At 40.2% G+C, this 22,300-nt stretch overlaps 1 protein-coding gene across 4 annotated transcripts in view; it reads left to right on the top strand.

Annotated features, from left to right (window-relative positions):
- The window catches only part of LOC128770954 (receptor-type tyrosine-protein phosphatase eta), a 23,997-nt gene extending 1,697 nt beyond the window's left edge, over window positions 1-22,300 (top strand). The window contains exons 2-35 of one of the 4 annotated variants that reach the window (XM_053885976.1): window positions 8,754-8,775; window positions 8,916-9,095; window positions 9,195-9,449; window positions 9,708-9,959; window positions 10,048-10,305; window positions 10,855-11,115; window positions 11,304-11,561; window positions 11,648-11,917; window positions 12,007-12,276; window positions 12,358-12,621; window positions 12,963-13,220; window positions 13,726-13,980; window positions 14,711-14,980; window positions 15,062-15,325; window positions 15,516-15,779; window positions 15,867-16,121; window positions 16,343-16,606; window positions 16,900-17,166; window positions 17,243-17,509; window positions 17,741-18,016; window positions 18,107-18,256; window positions 18,340-18,544; window positions 18,618-18,733; window positions 18,810-18,897; window positions 19,498-19,542; window positions 19,630-19,638; window positions 19,724-19,811; window positions 20,052-20,142; window positions 20,254-20,330; window positions 20,459-20,593; window positions 20,772-20,888; window positions 20,963-21,123; window positions 21,363-21,498; window positions 21,582-22,300. In XM_053885976.1, the coding sequence (XP_053741951.1) occupies window positions 8,754-8,775; window positions 8,916-9,095; window positions 9,195-9,449; window positions 9,708-9,959; window positions 10,048-10,305; window positions 10,855-11,115; window positions 11,304-11,561; window positions 11,648-11,917; window positions 12,007-12,276; window positions 12,358-12,621; window positions 12,963-13,220; window positions 13,726-13,980; window positions 14,711-14,980; window positions 15,062-15,325; window positions 15,516-15,779; window positions 15,867-16,121; window positions 16,343-16,606; window positions 16,900-17,166; window positions 17,243-17,509; window positions 17,741-18,016; window positions 18,107-18,256; window positions 18,340-18,544; window positions 18,618-18,733; window positions 18,810-18,897; window positions 19,498-19,542; window positions 19,630-19,638; window positions 19,724-19,811; window positions 20,052-20,142; window positions 20,254-20,330; window positions 20,459-20,593; window positions 20,772-20,888; window positions 20,963-21,123; window positions 21,363-21,498; window positions 21,582-21,716 (6,483 nt within the window). In that variant the 3' untranslated portion in view covers window positions 21,717-22,300. The remainder of the gene's footprint in view (window positions 1-8,753; window positions 8,776-8,915; window positions 9,096-9,194; window positions 9,450-9,707; window positions 9,960-10,047; window positions 10,306-10,854; window positions 11,116-11,303; window positions 11,562-11,647; window positions 11,918-12,006; window positions 12,277-12,357; window positions 12,622-12,962; window positions 13,221-13,725; window positions 13,981-14,710; window positions 14,981-15,061; window positions 15,326-15,515; window positions 15,780-15,866; window positions 16,122-16,342; window positions 16,607-16,899; window positions 17,167-17,242; window positions 17,510-17,740; window positions 18,017-18,106; window positions 18,257-18,339; window positions 18,545-18,617; window positions 18,734-18,809; window positions 18,898-19,497; window positions 19,543-19,629; window positions 19,639-19,723; window positions 19,812-20,051; window positions 20,143-20,253; window positions 20,331-20,458; window positions 20,594-20,771; window positions 20,889-20,962; window positions 21,124-21,362; window positions 21,499-21,581) is intronic. The other 3 variants (XM_053885979.1, XM_053885977.1, XM_053885980.1) reach the window with 3 other exon arrangements.

Raw genomic sequence — 22,300 nt, 5'->3', positions numbered from 1 at the left:
ACCAGAGTAAAATCAGGCCGCATGTGGCCCAATGCCTGCATGTGTCCGGCCCTTGTGAGGTCAGTGTGAAGCTATAAACTTGATCATGTAAAAGCGTTTTCTCATTTGTGTTTTATCCTAGTGATTGTCGACATAAAGACTGAGTTAATTGTTACGGTAAGCCCCAAAAACTAGTCCATCCATGTTCACCACTTGTTCCACCACTTTCCTCCACACATACCTCAGGTCAACAATCACAATTGGAATGCTGTCCAAGGCAAAATGTCAGCGTGGACACCTGAGTGGTTTCCATCTCTACACATCATTACTCGCCAAGTTAATAATTAAGTCTTCAGGTCAGCTTGTTTGAACCACCAGTGAGGAGAACCCCTGTAGTGAAGAGCCGTGAAGAATGCTCACTATTGAAAGTGGCTTACATAAGAGCGCGGCACGCAGCGGCATCAGACCCACCTGTCCTTGTCCCGCTGGTCTTTCTAGAGAGAAAGGGGGATGGAGAGGTTGAGAATGGCATGTAAGGATGTGTGTGGCCAGCACAGAGAGGTCAGGAATGGAATGAGGTGTAGCTTTGTGGTCACTAGTTGTCACATCAGGGCTCGGCAGGACTTATCCACCGGGTTACAGGGAGTCCTTTCAATACAAACAGCTTGTATTGGCCATTGTGCAAAACTTCAACTTAATAGTTGTTTGAAGTTATGAAGATTTAAAATATTATGTTGATGCAAAGCGACTATATTAGTATGTGTGATTTGTTTAGTGAAGAAAAAACACCTCTAATAGCAATGGTAATATAATAAGTGTTTCAGTCAAGCACTAGGTTGAAACAGATTTATCAATTATTGTTCTTGCGAGGACAAGCAACACCATGTGCCGTCAGTGGGGGAGCTCCAATAAAGTTTTGGCACTCGCTCAGAGCACATATTTATATACAAACTCAAGTCCCTGGTGGTGTTATCTTCCCCACTTCAGTGGTTTAAAACATCCTGCTGACAAACATGAAAAAATCCACAGGGCATGCTCTTCAACTGAAGTTGTGTCTCTACTGCTAGGTCACCAAAGATGGAAATATTTAGTAGAAAAGGCTGTAAGCAGAACACGCACATTGCGATTATCATCATTATAATAACTTTAAAAATAAAAGTGATGATGTCACCAAATCTGTTTGGTTATAAATATAGTAAGGGAATAATCCGTTGCTCAACATCTGATTTGACAAGCACTTGGAATGTTTCACTTTAAATTTAGATTTTATCAAATGTCTCGCTTGCCTTAATGACTCCTTATGTGGGACGTACTGATAACAATGTGGCCCTTTGTGTCCATCAAACCAGGGGACGTTCTCAGTGTGATCAAGTTTTCTCCTCTCAGATGTCAACCCAATTCAGTTTTTGTTTGGCTACTCTGCACTCCAAAGGTCATTAATTATGATTTTAACAATGCATTATTATTATTGAGGGTAAAATCAAACTTCTTTTTAATTCACTTATCTGCCAGTGCGAGTTTGAGGGTAGCTGTCCTCAACTCATACTGCTGACTGTTGACTGTGAACGTGCTGCACTGTGTTTAATGCTCTCCTGCCTACATTCTTTGCAACAAATAACCACCAAGTTGTTTTGATCTCACTCATCAAAGGCTCTTCTAGAAATTTAGTGTGACAATCTTGCGTATAGAGTGGCCCACTCCCTTTAAAAAAATGTCTTGTTCTCACTCACTGTGTCACACAGACTCCATTTGACCCCAAAACAAAATAAAAGACAGAACACAGTCTGTGACGTTACAAACACAACCATGTTTCACACAACCCCCCTTATATGGAGCATCTGCAGGATTGTTGTCCAACATAAAACACTAGAGTCTTGTGACTCAACTATGCCTTTTGTGTTTGTCAACTGTCACTGTGGCAGGTTCATTACTGCCGTTTGACTAGGAAGTAGGAAGTGGGTTTTCACCTCAAATGCTGGTTGCTGATTCTCGAACACATCCATGGTTACATCTGAGACTGTCCTCTCTATGGATAAAACTGGGATCCATTTTAGAGCAAATTGATGACCTATAGTCAAGTTTTTAGGATTGTTACTTAATAAAAGTGCTTTTGGTTTGACTAGCCAGTATGGAAATATATATTTTATTATGTCATTTTTCGTCATGCTACAACATTTTTACACATATAATTAATTATTTTCATTTTTAAATCACTATAACTTCTCCAGGACTTTACATAGGGAGAAAAATATAAGTAAATAAGACACAGTTATATATTGTTTGGGTCGGTGCATGTGTTCTGTATTCAACAGAGCATTCATATTTTTGAAATTCATGGCCTACACGTCTGGTGTATCAGATCTCAACCATCTTTCTTCATGAGGTCAGATATCCAAATGTTTTTGGGAACCTTTAGACGTGTCTTTTCATGTGTTTTTTGTTGTCCAGCAGATGGTGTAGGACCAGTCAAAGTGACCATGTATAGAGAAAAAATACATCTTACGTTTTGAGTTACATTCTGTAACGTTGTTGACAACTGACATCTTCTTTTGGGGGTTCTCTTGGCACCAAGCTACTGAGAGTTCCTGGCACTCCAAAGTTTTGATCACTGTTCATTTGTTGAAGAACTGTTTTACTTTAATAGTTTTTTTTAGCCACTGGTCGAAAAAAGTTCTGCCTGTCTCCCTGCAGGCAACGACTTGAGCACATACTGATGCTTTTGTGTAAGTACGTCTCATACCCACATAGTCCTCAAAAAGCCTTCAACTGACAGCCTGTTTGCATTTTATGTGTTGATTTCCGCTGTTCAACCTAATGTTCCGCATTTTGTGGGTTTGGGTCACCGAGCTCACAAATCAAGTTCCTCTCTGTGGAATGTTGCCGAGTCCATCCCGACCAACCCCACAGACTGGACAGGGTCGGCTTTTAATCGTCAGTCTGTGAACATGCCACACTCAGGGATTTACATTTACAAAACGAATGACAAAGACTCATTGTGGGTCTCTAGCCCATGTAAATGAGATGTCGGCCTCAAAGGCGTCTTTGTCAGATGACTATCATTTTATCTGTGGCTTCTCAGCAAGTTTTGCCTGTTGGCTACGAAGATAAAACATATTTCTGTCTTGTATTCAGTCATGCTGTCTGTTAGGGTACACTTAAATACTCACTATGAAGTACTCTCTTTACTCTTTTTAATGGACTGCGACATGACAAATTTTGTTCCATCACTGAACTGCTGAAATAAAGTTCAGTTTGATCTTATTTTACCACCACAGTTTACCACATGTATTCAAGTGTGATTAGCTATGTGTTATCACATTCCAAACATCCTAGGATAGTTATCTGCTGATAGAAAAAGTATCGTCACTGTTGTCATCACAACCTGCAGTGTTTGATCAAGCAAGTTCTATCCTTTCAAAAAAGACGGTCAGGTTTGAGGAAGTGAAATGTGTGGTGGCCAACTAACCATATCTGGATACCATAGTACTGTGAAAGGTGTTGTTCAAGTGTTCTAAGGCTAGTTGATGTCACCAAAAATGTAATTTTGACCCTTTATATAGTGATAGCAATATGAGATATGAGTATGAGTTTATTGAAAACTAAGTGCCAGAGCAGGATCTGAGAGTAATATTTTGGGGCCTAAATTGTTTCAGTGATTGTGAGCCAGCATTATCAGAGACCAATGTGCGGATCCAGCAGGAGAGAGAGGCTGTGGAAACAGGATTAAATAGCAAATATCCAACTACTTTCCTGGCAGTTTTACAGCCCAGGCTGATCATGACTGGTGTAAAATTCTCACCTTCCTTCTAGCCAAGTGACTTAATATGTATATATATTGTGAATGCAGTCCGTGGTGCTGTGGAGTGACAGTTGGTCTACATTTGACAATAGGGATCCCATATGCTGCTTAACTGCTGGGCTGAACTCTGCTAAGCAGCTCCTTCTCAACTCACATATTCGCATCAGCGTGGGTCAAGTTCTTGTTTTGCCCCACATATTAAACTTGTGTTTGTCATTGGCTGCTCTGTCTAGCATGTTTCTGAAATTATGGCCTTGTCGATCAAAGGCATTCAACAAAAGAAGGTTTGTGGTTGGCTGGCCTGCACATTAGTTGCACAATGAAGAGTAGGGTTTGCAACTCAAACGTAGCTTATATATATATATATATATATATATATATATATATATGGATATATACTGGATATCTATGAGAGAGAAAATACATTATGTCTGAGCAATATATATATATATATATATATATATATATATATATATATATATATATATATATATGTATATATATATATATATTGTTCCTATATATATATATATATATATATATATATATAGCTCAGACATAATGTATTTTCTCTCTCATAGATATCCAGTTGCTTTGTGAAATCTGGAATATATCAGCCATTCAGTAGTATATCCTGTCACAAGAAGTATGAACCTGTTAATTTGAAAAAATAAATAAATAAATAAATAAAATAAAATAGTAATAATAAATTGGTATTTCCAGAATATCGTTCTCCTTCACAGATGAGGACACATCACACCCCGTGCTTCACTTTCACACGTTCAAACATCACAGTGATCACACCTCGATGGTCAGTGTGAAGGCCCAGCCTCTGACTATGAATGCGTCCTCCTGTCATGCTGCCAGCAGCACAGAAGCAGCAACAGAAAATACGGTGCAGTGGTTTATCTAATAGGGCTTTAACGGTGAAGGCACAGGGTCGAACACTTCATCAAGTATTTTTCGGTCAAATAACACAAATTAGCAGTTTCCGCAGCGGAACAAGAGTCATCTTTCCCTGCTCAGCATTTCACCAGCCCCTTTTTACCGGCGAGTGTAATTGAAGGAGCAGAATTTAAACTATTGCGGAACGTCTGTCGCTTCATTGTTTCTGCTCCTAGTTATCAGATTTAGACAGAGTTGGGTTTCAGACTGCTGTAAAGGTGGTTTCTGGATTGTTTTGAGGTCAGGGTGTGATTCTGGAGGAAGGAACTGTGGGTTTATCGGGACAAACTGAGAGGAATAAGCTGGAGAGGACGAGAGTGGCAGGTCGGACTGACGTATTGTTTGTGTAGCGGTCAGTGCCGCTTTGTTCCTCCTACAGAAAAGAACAGCAGATAAAAAAAGAGGTCAGTGTTTTGGACTGATATCAAAGATCAAAGGAATGATTTTTAGTTAAATTATATGGTGTCCTATATCGGAGCCAAAAGTTGATGAAGAATGTCTGTATGATAGGGAGTGCAAACCAGAGAAACGAGCCAAGAAATACAAACCATTCTACTCCCTGAGGTTCATTTCACATGGATGCCTGCTTGAAGACGAGAAAATGCCAAAAATAACCGTTCGCATTCTGTCATGTCACCTTCAACCTCTTGATATTTTTTGTGTCATCCATGGTGATGAAACTTGGATCAGTCCTGTTACACATGCTGACGGCCAGGTGTTTCTGAAGCGCTGGGCAATGTTTTTGTAACTTTTCATCACACGCCGGAATGACCTCTAGATGACTGACGAAGTTAAGCTGCAAGTTACTCTGATATTAATGCTCTTGGGGCTTTACTTGAATAGATCAAAGGAAATTACCAACATTAACGTTAAGACTTTTTAGTATACCGGCTGTTCTCTGGCACTGTGCCAGCATTTATGAATGGATGAGTGTTTATTTCAAACTCACATCGTGAATGTGGAAGAGAACAAGGTTTATGACATTTGCATGACTATTTTATGGCATGGCTTCATTATAGTTTGATTGTATACAATACTGGCAGTATTTCCCCTTTCAGTTCACAGAGATTGAGGGTTTTATTTTCTATTTTTTTTCTTTCTTGTACTACTACTATACATAGTCCCGGAATCGCGTTCATAATTTTAATCATATATATTTTCCAATATATTGCTTTCAAAGTACACAAAATGCACTCCAGCCAGTAGCTTCATATGTCAAAGATGATGTAAACTTCCTTCACTACTGTATGAACTGGCAGAACATTGAAGTCTGAGAAACAATTACATCCCCTGAGATTGAGAGGAAGGGCAGGGTGAGTTAAAAGGAGAAGCGCGTGACTGGTCCGCCGAGGGTTTGTGGTTTGTGTAGGGGAAATATCTAAATCTGTTTTCTGGGCATTTCTTTGTCATGGGCATTACTGTGAACTCTAAAATTAAAACACGTGTTTCACTGCTGGGTTTGATAAAAGGTACCCAGGTTGCGTTCTTTTGTGCTTTACAAGATGGCTGCGACCATTCTGGCTTTTATAACCTTGAGCTGTGAATAACGATTGTTATTTTTGAAGTCACCATTCAGAGTCATTTGACTTGGCATTTGTGTACACAATCATAACTATTTCAGACCACCTGTACTGGTTTTCTGAAAAAAAGCTCAATTTTAATCATACATGGTTATTTACTGTGGAATATGGCCAGTTTGTCTTGGTGTTTTGACCCTCTCTTGTACAGTTTCTCTCTCGTGTCCATATTGTACTTTTGAAGCTACTGCATTTTTTAAAGTCAATTATTTAATGAATGGACTGGAATGAACCTGAATGAATTGTAAATGACTCATTGGGATTACTTGATGCATGTAAGTATAAATTGAGAAACTTAGACTTGTCATGTGCAGCAAGCATCTCTTCCACCCCCTCCAAGTGCCACGGATGTAAGAAAGTTTCGATACACTCAGATGCTGTGTACTGTATTGATATTTGAAGTCTACTATACCAACACTTATTAAATACATGCTTAGGTATGGATGTGATTTTGAGTTTATTGAGGCTTCCAACCACCACCACCAGTCGGCAACAACTTCCCCCTTCAGCACCTTCCAATAGACGACACGTCACCCGCGGTAAGAGTCACATTTCATCATCAAATACACATGGACCACTTTAGCACGTAGCATGCAGCTAACGTGGTTTACGATGTATGGCTATTGTTAGTATATTATCACAATATATCGTCTCTCCTGTATTGGAATATACAGTGGTACCTCGGTTCTTGACCACAATCCGTTCCAGATGGCCGTTTGTTCAAAATCTGAATCGATTTTTCCCATTACAATGAATGGAAAAAGAAATAATGCGTTCCAAGCCTTAAAAGAGGCTTTTGTAGGAGTGAATGTAGGGTGTCTGCTGCAGGTGCGCTGTTCCTCTATGTGTGTGGCCGCTGCATGTGGGAGGGGTTGCAGAGTGAGTGACGGCTCTCCAGAAGTGAAGAGGTGCCCGGTGCGTGTCCAGCTCTGAATGTGCGCTTCTGTGCAGTTTGGCTTTGACGAAGTCATAAACCAAGTAACTTAGCTCTGTCCCAGACTCGCCTCATCCCTGTCCCAGCTCCAGCCCACAACAGGACATCAAACCCTGGAGTGAGCGCTCCAGCCTCGGAGGTGTGGAGAGCGAGCACCTCCCCTGTGACACTCTACCACGGTCCAGTGTGGAGACAGGAAAGGTTTTACACCTCAATATGAAGAAAAAACAGTCAGTAACTGTAGCTAACGGGACACGTCTGCATACAGAGGCTGCGTTTTTCCCCGAAGCTAAGCTAGTTGAGGTGGTTCCAGCATCTTGTCAAGGGTTCTCCATGAGGATAAGTTCTGGGTGGAGTGGCTGGAGGGCCCGTGCTAACTAAGGATCCAGGTTTCCTGGTAGAGGGAAGTGTGAATCTTGGCACGGATGACGGAGGGGGTAGATGAAAACCAGGGGTGGGTTACCAACACCATGGTTTAACTTTTGCCTCATTGGGAAGCAATAACAATGACAGGAGAATAATAAAAATATTTGTCCACTATCTAGTCCTGTGTTTTGTCTCTATGACAGAGAGCCATTTCACACCAGCATGGTTCTGTGCCAGTTCCAGATCCCCAAGCGTAGTGAAGGCGCCTCCATACAGGAAAAGAACTGGTTTGGAATCTGAAAATTTGGTTCATCAGTGGATGTGTTATATTCTCTGTTCACAATACGAGGCCTGCTTTCTCAGAATCCAGGTCCAGAATTAGTTGGGAGTGCTGTCATTGCTGTCATGATGTTGTGTTTTGGAATGTTTAGCTGTGTGGTAACCAGATAGAAATGGAGGTGGATGGCTGCTGCTGGCTGTTTAAAGTTGGCTAATAAGTAATTTCTGATAGCAGAGACACTGGTAACCAGAGAAACACGTCAGCTTTCACTTTTTTGTGAAACACAAATTGTGTTTGACAAGAACAAGAAGGAAGCTTTTTTTTTTTTTTTTTACTGTAACTGTGTTTTTGATAAGCTGAACAAGGTCACTTCCTCATTTACTACACAAATGTGCTCATTATCTGTCTCTGTCAGTAGACAGGAACTGTGAAACACCGTTATTTGTTTGCACTTTAAATGTCACCAGTCTGGGTTATGTGAAAGTAGGTACTAGTATTTTTTGAGTGATTTTCTGGAAATATATTTTCATGCAGTTAACAATAATTAATGTATATAATACAGTTGGATATGGCCACCTATATAAAGGGAATCATTAAACTGAATGATTTTTATCATGATGTGAGAAAAATAATAATAAAAATAAAAAAATGTAACATTAAAATAAAAAGAAATATGTATTATTTGTTATTCTATCTGAATTATTTTTCTTATAAGTGTTTGCTCATGTTGTTGTTCAGTGTTGTTTGGATGTTTTCATTGGATTTGTGTTTTGCTTGTCCATCTTCAGCAGTGTTTGTGCAACTGACTGGCTGTCAAAATTTTGTCAAAATAATTTTTAGTGGGAATTGAATTGTATTTCTTTTTTTCCACAGGTTTCACAAGCACAGTGCAGAAGTAAGTTGCACTCCACATTATTTTTGCTTTTATTTTTCTTCCATCAGTTATTCTTCTATGTATTGTTCTACTAATACAGTATATTAGGATGTGTACAGTTCTTGCACTTTGTTTTTGTTATTTAAAATGTTTTCTTCCAGGTTGTAGTGAAATCGATGGTATCCTTAACGCCACGACGACAACCATTTTGTCGGGAATGCCAAACTGCAGCCTGACTGTTGGGGACATTTCCGGGAACGGTACACTGACTGATCTGAGTCCAGGAACCACCTATATGGTCCATCTAGCTTGCTCAGGATGTTGTCAAAATGTCACAACTAGTAAGTTGAATTATTATTAACATAATGCATAACTCTATATTCAGCTGCAATAATGGAAAAATTGTGACAATTCCGTTTTATCTTCTCTGTCACCATCAGAGCCCGCTCAAGTCCAAAATCTCACTGTGACTTCAGTCACAACATCCTCAATTTCAGTGTCCTGGACTGAACCGGTGGGAGCCGTTTCAAACTATAAGGTTCAGTGGACAGATGGCATGATGGAAGCTGTTGCCAATGAAACCTCTAAACTTATCACTGAGTTGGCGTCCGGAACTAAGTACAACATATACGTGAGCGCAGTAGCAGACGACAGCCTCACCGAAGGAGAGATGGCGACCGTCTCACAATATACAAGTATATAACGTTGCTTCTTCATGGCTTGTTTTTTATGGGTTTGAAACAGGAAAACAGGAAACGAAGAGGAATATTATACTGTAAATTTGTAAACCGCAGAATCCTTTTCCTGTTGCACTCCATTAAAAGTGCCTTTTAAAGAGCCTCAGGTCCTTTTAACCACATAAATAAAGTACAATTGAACTGTCGTATGAAGTAATTTTATCACAAAAAAACATGGAGATAGCATCACTGTCTAATGAACTGTCTTATCCTCAGGGCCCAATCAAGTCCAAGACCTTACTGTGATAGAAGTCACCACTTCCTCCATACGGTTAAATTGGAGTCACCCTGTGGGAGGGCATCTGCTCTATAGAGTAGAGTGGACTGGTGGAAACATGGAAAATACATCTGCAACTAGCATCGACATCAGCAGCCTCAGTCCAGGAGTCCAGCATCAAATTAATGTGACTGCAGTTGCTGCTGACCGCCGCACGACGGGAGCCAGTAAAGATGTCTTCCAATACACAAGTAAGCTGAAATATCACACTACATCCTTATCCATGCTGTTTCATTAATTATTTTTCTTCAATTAATCCTTTTTCATCTTGTCATTCAGGACCAGGCAAGATCCTGAATGCCACATTGGGCTCTAACACCACATCTATTTGGTTGAGCTGGAGTCCGCCTGCTGGCCAAATGTTGAACTACAGACTGACATGGCACAACGGCGGGGAGCGACTGATAAGATACTCGGCTCAGGAGTCTGCCCTGTTATCACACCTGACACCAGGAGTGGAATACACGGTCACGCTTGTCGCCATTGCACAAGATAATAAAACGGAAGGAGAATCCATCACCCTTTCCCAGTTTACAAGTGAGTAACACATTGTGCCTGAGAATTAAAATAAAATTTACGTTAACAAGGGGGAGAGAATATATATATATATATATATATATATATATATATATATATATGATGCATGTGTGTGTAATTTTATATAAAATTATATCTACTGTATAATTTTATATAAATTTTACTTTTTTTATATTTTTTCTTCCTGCCAAGTCTTGGCGCTACCCTATATTAGAACCAGGTATGTATGACCCAGAAAACGAGCCCAGAGTAACATGTTAGCCTGTTCTTGTTTTTAGTTTCTCACCGTATTGAATAATTCTGAAAACAGTAATAATAATCATTGAAGTGGTCGATGTCTTTGTATGTTTTGCCATGAATAGTTTCTATTATTAAAGTCACCCGTAACTTTGTTATATATGAAGCTTATATTGAAGCTTGACCTTGAAGGAGTTTGCGGTTTTCAAACGGTTGGTGACCCTCGGTTTACGTCTTGACTTTGACGTGTTGCTGATCGTAACAGATGGAGCTTTTCCTTCTCTTACAAGCCAGTTCATTTGACTTTCGTAGAGCCTGCAGTGGTAAGAAACCTCTCGATTGTTGAAGTCACAACAACATCAGTGTCACTGAGCTGGACCCCTCCAGAAGGAGGCGCTTCCATGTACATTATAAACTGGAGTGACAGAGCAAATGTGTTCAGTAACATTACTGCTGACACTTCCTACACTATCATCAATTTAACTCCTGGGTCTCAGTATAACATCACTGTCACCTCTGCTGTGGGAAATTTGAGCATTGAAGGAGAAAAAACTCGGACAACGACATTCACAAGTGAGTACTATCTTCTGATATAATTGGTCAAGTGTTTGGGATTAAATTTAAAGTACTTTTTTTTAACGCATACTGTAATTGTATTTCTCTTTCCCCAATTATGAATAATAGCTTTTTCCTAATATTATTTAAGGTGATTTTTAGTTCCTCATGATCTTTGCTTGTTTTCTAAAATTTCAATTCTACAGGACCCGAGAAGCCTCTGGAAGTGACAGTCACACCAGCAACTGATAGTCTCAACATCTCCTGGATGTTGCAGGCAGGAAGAGCTGATCACTATATGCTGAACGTCTCAAATGAAGATCTGACGTATCTTCATAGCCGTACAACAGCAGTCACCACTGCTAATGTTGCTGGTTTGCAACCAGGGAGACTTTATAACGTCACTGTGACGTCTGTTGCTGGAGACCTATTGAACACATCTGATGTTTACTCATTTGCCACAGGTATGATTAACTCACATGACAAAGTTAACATGCTGTAAAGCCAAGTATTCAGTCCACGTGCAACTGAATCTACTGAATCTATTCAGTTCCTACACCGCCTGGCTCCATCATCATCAGTGAGAGGACCAACTCTTCACTCCAGATTCAGTGGGCGACGCCCCGCATGATGGCCGACGCTCCAAGCTTCAGCTACTTTATAAGCTACAGGACGTCCTTCACTGAATCACAAACAACCAGTTCCACTAACAGCACTGTGTTGTCTCATCTCTCCTCTGGAACCCACTACATGGTTTTTGTCCAAACAGTTGGACCTCAGAATTTAAAGAGCGCAGGTGTCAGTCAGACTTCCTTTACGAGTAAGTAAGATTATCTTTATTTGGTGATGATTTTTTTTTTTAATGAGACGTTTTGGAATTCAGAAATTGGGGTGTGTCGTTTTCCTCAGTTCCCAATCCGGTGTTGGATCTGGAGGCCCGACCACGTAACACCACATCAATAACTGTGGAGTGGTCAGACCCACTGGGTGTGCAGGTGTTCTACCAATACCGGGTCAGAACCCACAATTTAAATGGAACAATTGAAAGTTCAATGGAGGTCAGTGATACTAAAACTGAAGTACATGGTCTGGAGCCAGGAACAGAATACAGAATCACTGTAGAAACTGTGGCAGCACCGGAAAGTGTGTCAGAACCAGAGCAGACTGACACTTACACAAGTGAGTCTTTGACATGGGTTGTTGATGTTTCCAGTCTGATGATAAATATATGTTTGTGTTGGGATGTTTTCTCTGCTCTAGAGCCGGAAGCAGTGACGGGTCTGAGAGAGGTGCATGTAAATGCCAGTGTCATCCAGTTGACATGGATCAGACAGAGAGATCATAAATCCACCTACTCCTACCTGGTGGACATGTACTTGGATGAGGATAAGATCCTGAATGTGACAACACAAAGAGAAACCTACACCTTCTACAATCTGATCCCAGGGAGACAGTACCGTTTTGATGTGTACACTGTTGTAGGAAATGTGGCGTCTATTGTAAAGAGTGCTTCAGTACACACAAGTATGTTTTTTCTAAAAATACTTCTTGTCTATTAGCTATGACCAGCATAGACTAAAGGATTGTACCATGATCTTGTTGTAAATATCATTTTGTGCTCTTGGTCTCTTCAACTCAACTGCACACCTTAAAACATTTTCTCATGTAAATTCACTTTTCATAAGGCTGTTTTTATTAATAAACCTTGTTTGTTGAGCGTCTCTTTTTTCATTCCCCTTATTTCCCTCTGTCACGTTCATGTTCAATGATTTTTCACTGATGTGTTATGTGTAAAGTGAAATTCATATAGTTCGCCTTCACATGAAAATAGAACGACAAAATCTCACTCGTCTTTTGTCTTGTAGGACCTGAGGTGGTTTCGGACATCACGGTCGTGGGAGGAACGACAGATATATCGGTGATGTGGACACCAGCTCCTGGCGGAGTGGACTTCTATGTTGTCTTTTTGAGAAGAGACTCACAGCAGATAAATATGACTCGCATTAATAACTCAAATGGAACAACATTTGAGGGTCTGACACCAGGAGTTCGCTATTGTGCCGAGGTCGTCACCACAACTTCTGATTTGAGCAGTTCAAGTTCCAGCGTTTGCAATGCAACAGGTGAGTCCCTTAGTTAGTGGAGACGGAAATTTGTTTTTTTTTTACATGTTACATTTATTTAATGCTATGACTGTGCTAATAAGAAACACAACTTCAGAAGAATTGAAAATGGTTTATCTCCTACAGTACAGTGCAACAAGTCTTATAGTGCTTGTCACTAAAACAAAAGTGATATACAGTTGGATGTCCAAAATTAGTTGTCTAAGACTCATCAGGTGAAAACAATTCTTGTTGCTCCTGTTTGCAAATCCCACTCTCAAGTTGTTCAGGTGTGATTCTGAACTAGAGAGTAGCCACGTGGTCTCTCTCAATAGCTGCACTCTTGTTTGAATGTCAACTCCGTTCCTCGCTAATTTACTGTGTATGGTCTCTATTAAAGGACCATTTTAATGTTGCTAATACCACAAGGCAATATTTCTAATAAAGGTGTTTCTGATAATATTCAGTGAATATTTGTGTTGCTAAAGTGAAAGACTTATTAAGCAATGTTTGTTTTGTGGTCCAGTTCCCACACCTCCAGGTCCCATCACTGTGGAATCCCAAACTGTTGACTCTGTTAACTTCACCTGGACTGATCCGAGTGGTATGGATCACGATCAGTACACCTTCTTTGTGTCCACCTTCAATGGCTCTTACGTCACCAAAGACCCATGGTTCTTGATGGATGAGCTGGAGCCAGGAACTTTGTACAATATTTCCGTTGTAACGCTCGGCTTGTTGGACTATAAGAGCACAGCAGTGACTGGGAGCAGTTACACTAGTAAGTGAAATGGTAAAACACACATCCTTCTGAACATCTGTATTAATTTACTCAAAAATTTTCAAGTCTAAATACACAGCATGTGATTAAAATGTCAAATTCCTTATCCAGTATTTAAATCTAAAAGGTCTTTCAAAGATGTTATAAATATATATTATTGTTACTAGTAAGTTTTTTAGATTTAAATTCCACCTAATTCTGAATGAAAGGTGTCCATATACCTTTTCTCTTTGAACTAACAATATTAATATTGTGTAATTCAATGGTGCATTTTACATAGCTTAAAGCACATTTTTATGACACAAACTTGATTATTATTTATGTTACCACCTGTGGAATAAGCTAACACTTATTTTAAATGAGTAGAATGTTTTTTGGTTTAATAATCAAAATATTTGTTTTGGAAAAACTGAGCATTGCAGCATACATTGCAGGACTTAACAGATCCACTGGCCTACTATTGGTACACATTTCTTAATCCTTGGGTTATGAATAGAATTATATGTTGGCTGAGAGATTCAGACCCCAATATAACATTAATATTTATTCCAATTTGCTTCCTTGAAGGTGCCTTATTTTTCTGTAAATTGTTTTCCATTTATATACAAAATTCATTTGTCATACTTATATCTTAAGATCGGCATATACACAGTGACACAACTTCGGTTTTTGGTCTGCTCTGTTTAGCACCAATTTCATTTATGATTTTTATTGATTTTTATTTACTTAGTTCCCCATCCGGTGTTGAATCTGGAGGCCCGCCCACGTAACACCACATCAATAACTGTGGACTGGTCGGAACCACAGGGTGTGCAGGTGTTCTACAAATACCGGGTCAGAACCCACACTTTAAATGGAACAATTGAAAGTTCACAGGAGGTCAGTGATACTAAAGCTGAAGTACATGATCTGGAGCCAGGAACAGAATACAGAATCACTGTAGAAACTGTGGCAGCACCGGAAAGTGTGTCAGAACCAGAGCAGACTGACACTTACACAAGTGAGTCTTTGACATGGGTTGTTGATGTTTCCAGTCTGATAATAAATATATGTTTGTGTTGGGATGTTTTCTCTGCTCTAGAGCCGGAAGCAGTGACGGGTCTGAGAGAGGTGCATGTAAATGCCAGTGTCATCCAGTTGACATGGATCAGACAGAGAGATCATAAATCCACCTACTCCTACCTGGTGGACATGTACTTGGATGAGGATAAGATCCTGAATGTGACAACACAAAGAGAAACCTACACCTTCTACAATCTGATCCCAGGGAGACAGTACCGTTTTGATGTGTACACTGTTGTTGGAGGGGTGAAGTCCATTGTTGCGAACATTTCAGTTCTCACAAGTAAGAAGTTCATTTCGAAAGATTTGCTTTGATGAAGCAATTTTAAAATGACATTATTATTATTATTATTATTGTTGTTGTTGTTGTTGTTATTATTATTATTATATAGATAAATGTCATATTTGAATGATATTCAAATGTTTCTGCTTGAGTGTGACAGCAGTTAAACAATTTATCTTTTGCATTTCAGAGCCCTCGGAAGTGATGAACATTACACTCATTGGAACAACAACAGATATGTTTGTGACCTGGAGTCTTCCGTCTGGTCATGTGGATTCGTATTCAGTCTTGTTCAAAAGAGACACTGAGTTGGAGTACACAAACAGCAATCTAAGTGTCACGTCCGAAAATGCAACTTTAGTGGGTCTGACACCAGGAGTCCTATACTGTGTAGTGGTGGTCACCAAAACAGCCCATTTGGAGACAAACAGTTCTTCTGTGTGCAACGCAACCTGTGAGTCTCTTTATAATTGAGTTTCAAAATATGACGTATTGTTGAGAGTCTATGAGTGGTAATGGCCCTTGTCTTCATCATCTGCAGTTCCAACCCCTCCAGGTCCCATCACTGTTTACTCTCAGACCGTCAGCTCCATCACCTTCACCTGGATGGATCCAGATGGAATGAGTCATAATCAGTACAGATTTCGTGTCACAACTTTTAGAGACTCTTTCATAACCAGAAACAACTCAGTCACTCTGGACGACCTACAAGCTGGAACTCTCTACTCTGTTTCTGTCGCAACAGTTGGTTTGTTGGCGTATGAAAGTACAGCGGTGACTGGTCAAAACTATACCAGTAAGTATTTTGACTGATATTTGCATCTGTCTGGAACACTTTACTAAAAGACTGTAAAGAAAGAGACTCAAAAAGCAGTGTCCCCTTCACAAGAATGACGCACCAGTAGAGCTGAGCTGAACACAAAATTGTCAAATTGCCTTTTTAATCCACATTTAAAGATGATTTATTCTTAAGCACCACATGGCATAGATGCAATATTGTGTTCTTATTATTAACAGTCCCTCAGAGAGTGGAACCCAAAATCTCCAGCCAAGGCTCCAACAGTTCAGTCATGGTGACATGGAATACTCCGCCAGGAGGAGTGGAGTACTACGTTGTGACCCTAAATGGTTCACTGATGGATTTCGAACCAAGGAGGTTGAACAATGATACGCAGGAGTTGCTCTTTGATTCTCTCTCTGCCGGGATGCTGTACACAGCAGTAGTGACCACACACAGTGGTCCGTGTAGTGCCTCGTCTGAGCCAGTGTCAAATGCGACTTGTGAGTATGATATGCACAATTCTTTGTAACATAAAGGCACCATTCATATTCAGTGCTTGCCAGTGATGGGTTGATGAGGTTTCATGAAACAGTGTCCTAATTTTCGAGGCCACTAGATGTCACTGCCTGCTTGCTGTATAATCTTTGGCTTTGAACAACTAGTAGATGAAACCAAATTTCATATTAAACCAAGAGTGCCACCTACTGTGCTGTGAAAATTAGGACACTGTTTCATGCAACCTCATCAAGCTATCACAACTATTTGATATTTGAAATGCGGTCTGTTTATCCAGTTCCCAACCGTCCTGGTCCGATTGAGATCGTAATGAAGACAACTAGATCGCTGACGCTGAAGTGGGCAGAACCTATTCTAATGGACAATGCTGAATTCCAGTACAAATTGGAAATCTCTCCACCCGGAACAATGTTTGCCTGGACTCCACACACAAGCTACACCTTTTTCGCCTTGGTTTCAGGGACTCCACACAACATCACTGTGGCAACAGTGGGTCTCATGAATCTTAAAAGTGACCCAGTCACCATCTACTCTGTTTCCACAAGTAAGCAAGTTCATGATATAGCCTTCTGTGTGACTTGAAGATGATGTTCAACTTATGACTTGTTGTTTTGAACAAGGGCCAAAGACTGTGCAGAGTCCCTCATTATCAAGTGAAGAAGACAAAATCAAAGTCACGTGGAGCCATCCTGATCAATATAAGACTAGCTACCGTTACTTTTTGACCTGGCATAGCTTTGAGCAGTCGGTCAATAGAAGCACTACTGTCACAAAAAATGAGTTCACCATCAATCATTTGACGCCTGGAACCAGCTACAACATCAGCATTACCACAGAAACAATGGATGGAACCAGAGGTCTTCCTTACTGGATCGATGGATGCACAGGTATGTTTAAAATACTTGATTCATTGAATAGGTCATAGTTCAGGCAGGGCTTCATGGACAAGAAGTTGTTATTTAAGACGCCAAAGTAAATCAGTCCTACATGTCCTAGTTCATTTGCATTTACATTTGCCACCAGACTTTTTTGCTATTGTATAGAATTGTTTTATGCTGAGAATGCTATCGGACTTCAAGTTGATTTGTGTTTTGTCTTCTGTTCACCTAATTCTGCAGATGCAAGTCCAGTTAATGGCGTCGCTATTCAAAGTCCAAACACAGCAAATGCAAAGATCATTGTGTCCTGGTCCAAACCCAGAGGTCATCATCGAGGTGTCAAGCTTTCTATTCCAGAAGCAAACATTGTTCGGTACACAAGTGCCTGTCTCCAAAATTGCAGTCTCACAATCTCCAATCTGAGTCACCATACAGAATACAACCTGACATTGGAGACTCTTGGCTGTGGTCATCCCAGCAAACCTGTGTATATGTCCGCTAGAACTGGCATTACGGGTGGGTTGCAGTTTGCAATGTTACATGTCTATGTTACATCTTGTGTAATTCCACAAAATTCATGAGTATTTCCTATTTTTTTCCATACAGAACCAATCATTCCAGAGAACTTTGAGTCACTATCAATGGTAAATGACATAAAGTACAACCAGTTTTCTGTTCAAATTGACTCCAAACTTTTGGTGAGCAACGAAGGCCCAATCACCAGCGTGGGTGTGTTGATCACGAACAGTCCAGCAGGTGGGATCAATTTTCTTCTACACATGCTCTTCTAGACATGCTCTTTATATCTGTGATCGAACATTATGTCCTTTTTTTGTCAGACATAAATGCTGCTGATATGAAGAGGTACTTGGGAAAGACATATGAAGAGTGGCGCCAGAAGAAAACCCTGGCATACTTGGCCATACTCAGAGAGAGAGACCTTAATACACGTAGAAATATGGAGGATATGGTCATTGTAGTTGGAGATACAAACAAATGGCAAAGCTATGACAATGGTTTTCTCAGTGGAAACGGACGATACCAGTAAGCCGTCAAGCGGTCTGAATACAGTATAAACACTGGTTTACAACACAAATATAACGCACGTGTCTTGCAGCTACGCCATTGCCCTGTTCACCAAGGTCGCCCTCGAGAGAGGCCTCGTAGATGATCGGTCATCAATTGTATCAATAACAGGCTTTTATCCTGAGGTCCACCTCCCACATGACCCAGGTACCAGTCATCTATCCAGTTTTCATTCATCTCTTCTTTTGTTTCAATGAAATTAGTCACGATTTCATTATTTTAGAGTTTATTGGCCTGGCTGTCGGAGTTCCCTTGGGGATTTTCTGCATGCTCTTCATCATTCTCATCGGATTTATCGTCTACTGGAGAAGGTTTGTCACCATCGTCCCAAAGCTTTTGCCTACTAAGTGGACCTCAATGAGGTCAGATGATATTAAGTTGTGGCCAAGTTTTGATTTCTGCTTGTGAGCCTTGCAATATTAATTTAAAGATAAACATATTTTTTATTTGTTCACGCCTACGTGGGAGCTGGTCCAGAGCTATTTTGGATGGTAAATGATGTGTTATGATTTTGCGTTGTTCACTGTATTTGACAATGGTGTCCACTGTCAGTTAATGTTTAACTTGTTCTATGAACCCTTGCTTTGATGAATAATGTGTGTGCATTAGTGATACACCGATTATTTCCAAACTGCCTATTTGCATGGATGGATGGCAACAGGGAACTGCTATATTATATATGCTATTATTCAAGATTGTGTCAAATGTAAAGTGTTTCTTTTTCCGTCACTGTGCAAACATAGTGGAGTTAGTGGTTAGTGCTGCCGCCACAGCAAGGACTTTTTATGATGCTGTAGTTTCCCTCAAAAGCACAAAAAATAGCTGAATAGATGATTCTAAAATGCTGGTGTGAGAGTGTTTGAGTGGTTACCACACGTTGACACGCATGATAACATGTTAATCTGTTGTAGGTTGGCCACAAAAGAATCGTCAGAGATTCAGATACATTCAATGGGGTAAGTCTCGATGTAACCTAAGTGGTTTTTGCTTTTAACACTTCACTATTGATATAATTGATATGCTTAATATTTTCACTTTTTCAGGGCTAAAGTGTAAGTATAATTTTATAATGAATGTTTCTAAATAAGTGAGCGGTTTCATACATTGCATTTTTGGAATTCACTGTCCTGTGAGCAGAAGTGCTGCTGTGAAGGTTGAGGACTTCGAAGCATTTTACAAAAAGCAGAAAGCCGATTCCAACTGCGGATTTGCCGAGGAGTTTGAGGTAAAAGTAAATGTTCAGAGTAGTGAAAAAAGGCATCTATAAAACCTTTTTTTATTTGTTATTTAATCTTTCATATTTATATTTTGCGTGGCGTTGTTGAGCTTTCATCTGCAGCTCTTTGCGTAGTTATCTTTAAAAAGCAACTGACGCAGATATAGCGAGAAGGGCCTGCATTCCAAATATCGAACCACCCGGCAAGATGCCGCTGCATCAAAGTGAATGAATGATTTGTCTTTCAAGGACCTGAAAATTGTTGGTACCGGCCTGGCGAAATTAAACGCCCTCAGTCTGGAGAACAAGCCGAAAAACCGCTACAACAATGTGCTCCCATGTAAGTTTCTGCCACGTCGCTCTCCATCCGCACTCTATATTAGCCCTCATCTCATGTATCTGAGACACTTGCACTGAATAATTCCATCTATTCAATATGCCCGTGTCTTAGATGATTCTTCGAGGGTGAAGCTTTCCATTATTAGCGGAAGCCCATATGATGATTACATCAATGCTAACTACATGCCGGTGCGTACTGACCAACTCCCTGCTTCTCCATTCCTTCATGGCTTCATCTCTTAACCTTTTCATGCCCCATGTATCAACATAGTGAAACTTGTTTGAGCGAGTGTTGATTCTCTTGAGGTTGTGTACAGGGCTACCTTTCCAGGAAAGAGTTCATTGCAGCTCAGGGTCCCTTGCCCGGCACGGTGAACGAGTTTTGGAGGATGATCTGGGAGAAGAATGTGCAGACTGTGGTCATGCTGACACGCTGCATCGAACAGGGAAAGGTGACATTCACATCAGTCTGTGTGCATCATAATGTTTCAAGCATCAATGACATTTAGGTGACTGTTGCACAGTGGCTCTCATAGCAGTTGATATTTAGCTGAAAGCAAGTTAAAAGCAAGAGGGAGAAGTGTTTAGTGTTTGTCTTCCTGACTGTGTCCCAATGGTATTTTTCTGAAGATAAAATGTGAGCAGTATTGGACCGAAGACACGAAGCACTATGCCAACATCACTGTGACCAAAACCTCAGAAGTACCTCTGGACGACTGGACAATCAGAGAGTTCGACATTAAAAATGCACGTGCTGAGAACATGATAGTCCACTGTTGTGTCTTAAAAATGGGAAATGTTCACATTCTTTTGTCTTTCAGGTAAAAACGGCAGAGACTCGAACTATTCGCCACTTCCACTTCACAGCATGGCCGGACCACGGAGTGCCGAAAACCACCGAGCTGCTCATCAGCTTCAGACACTTGGTCCGAGAGCACATGGACCAATATTCCAAATTTTCTCCTACCGTTGTCCACTGCAGGTTTGAAATTCATCAAATATGAGCAGGATTAGCAGGGAAGTGCAGAAGAGAGGATTACATTTTCCACCAAACCTATGCGAAGAAGGATGTGTTGAAACGTACAAGCTTAAAGAGAACTTCGGTTCATATTTGATCAATATTTTGTTTGATCTTATTCTGTTATTGTGGTCCAATAGTAGTGATAGCCTGTGTGTATGTACCTGTCATGAGCTGTAACCTTGTGATGTTTGTTGTTTCAGTGCTGGTGTGGGACGCACAGGCACTTTCATTGCCATTGACCGTCTGGTTTTCCAAATTGAGAGGGAAAATATTGTGGATATTTATGGTGTTGTCCACGATCTGCGTCTTCACCGGCCCCTCATGGTGCAGACAGAGGTAGAGTAGATGATGACGTGTTCCAGATTGCTCTTGTCTCGATCAGCTGATGATGACATTGTGTGTTCTCACTATATCTGCAGGCTCAGTATGTGTTTCTGAACCAGTGTGCGCTGGACATTATCAAGTCAAGAACTGGAACCAATGTGGATCTCATCTACCAAAACACAGCTGCCTTCTCCTTGTACGAGAATCTGGAGCTGAAGAGGTTTAAGTAATTGTAGGCTCGGTTTTATAAGGAAAATAATTCATGCAATACTTTTTGTGTTTTTCTAATCAGGTGCACTTAAGTACTTTGGTCTTTCACTTTTGCCACTGCAAATCAAGGCAATGTAACACAATATACTGTATCTTTATGGCTGTCTGAAAATATACTTCTTTTTTTAGTATAAAAGCAATGTGTCATGGATAGTGATGAGAGTTTCTCAAAAGCTAATATATTCACGTAAATATCTGTTGTGCCTGTTACGTTGTGCTTCAATACTACTGCGTGTCTTCTCAGGTATATGAACACTGTAAACCTGCTATTTTCTATCTTGCCAGAAGATGGCGCTGTTCGTTTAATTATACTAAGCCAAACAGAAAAAGACAACCAGGGATTCCAAGCTGTTTCCAATACTGTAAGTTCAATATGTTTATGAACGAGACCAAATAATTGTGCGTATTTATTGTGTTTTTATCTACTTGCACCTCTTGTTTTGTTTGAAAAGTGCACTTGTTTCACAAATGTACAGTTGGTTGTGTATGATGCGCTGGATGCATTCGTGTGTCTATTTTTATTATAAACTCCTTCGTCGGTCAA

Source organism: Synchiropus splendidus, chromosome 14 (genome assembly GCF_027744825.2).
Source record: "Synchiropus splendidus isolate RoL2022-P1 chromosome 14, RoL_Sspl_1.0, whole genome shotgun sequence".
Taxonomy (NCBI): Eukaryota; Metazoa; Chordata; class Actinopteri; order Syngnathiformes; family Callionymidae; genus Synchiropus; species Synchiropus splendidus.
The sequence above is the reverse complement of the archived record's forward strand: the minus strand, read 5'-3'. Positions and strand labels throughout refer to the sequence as shown.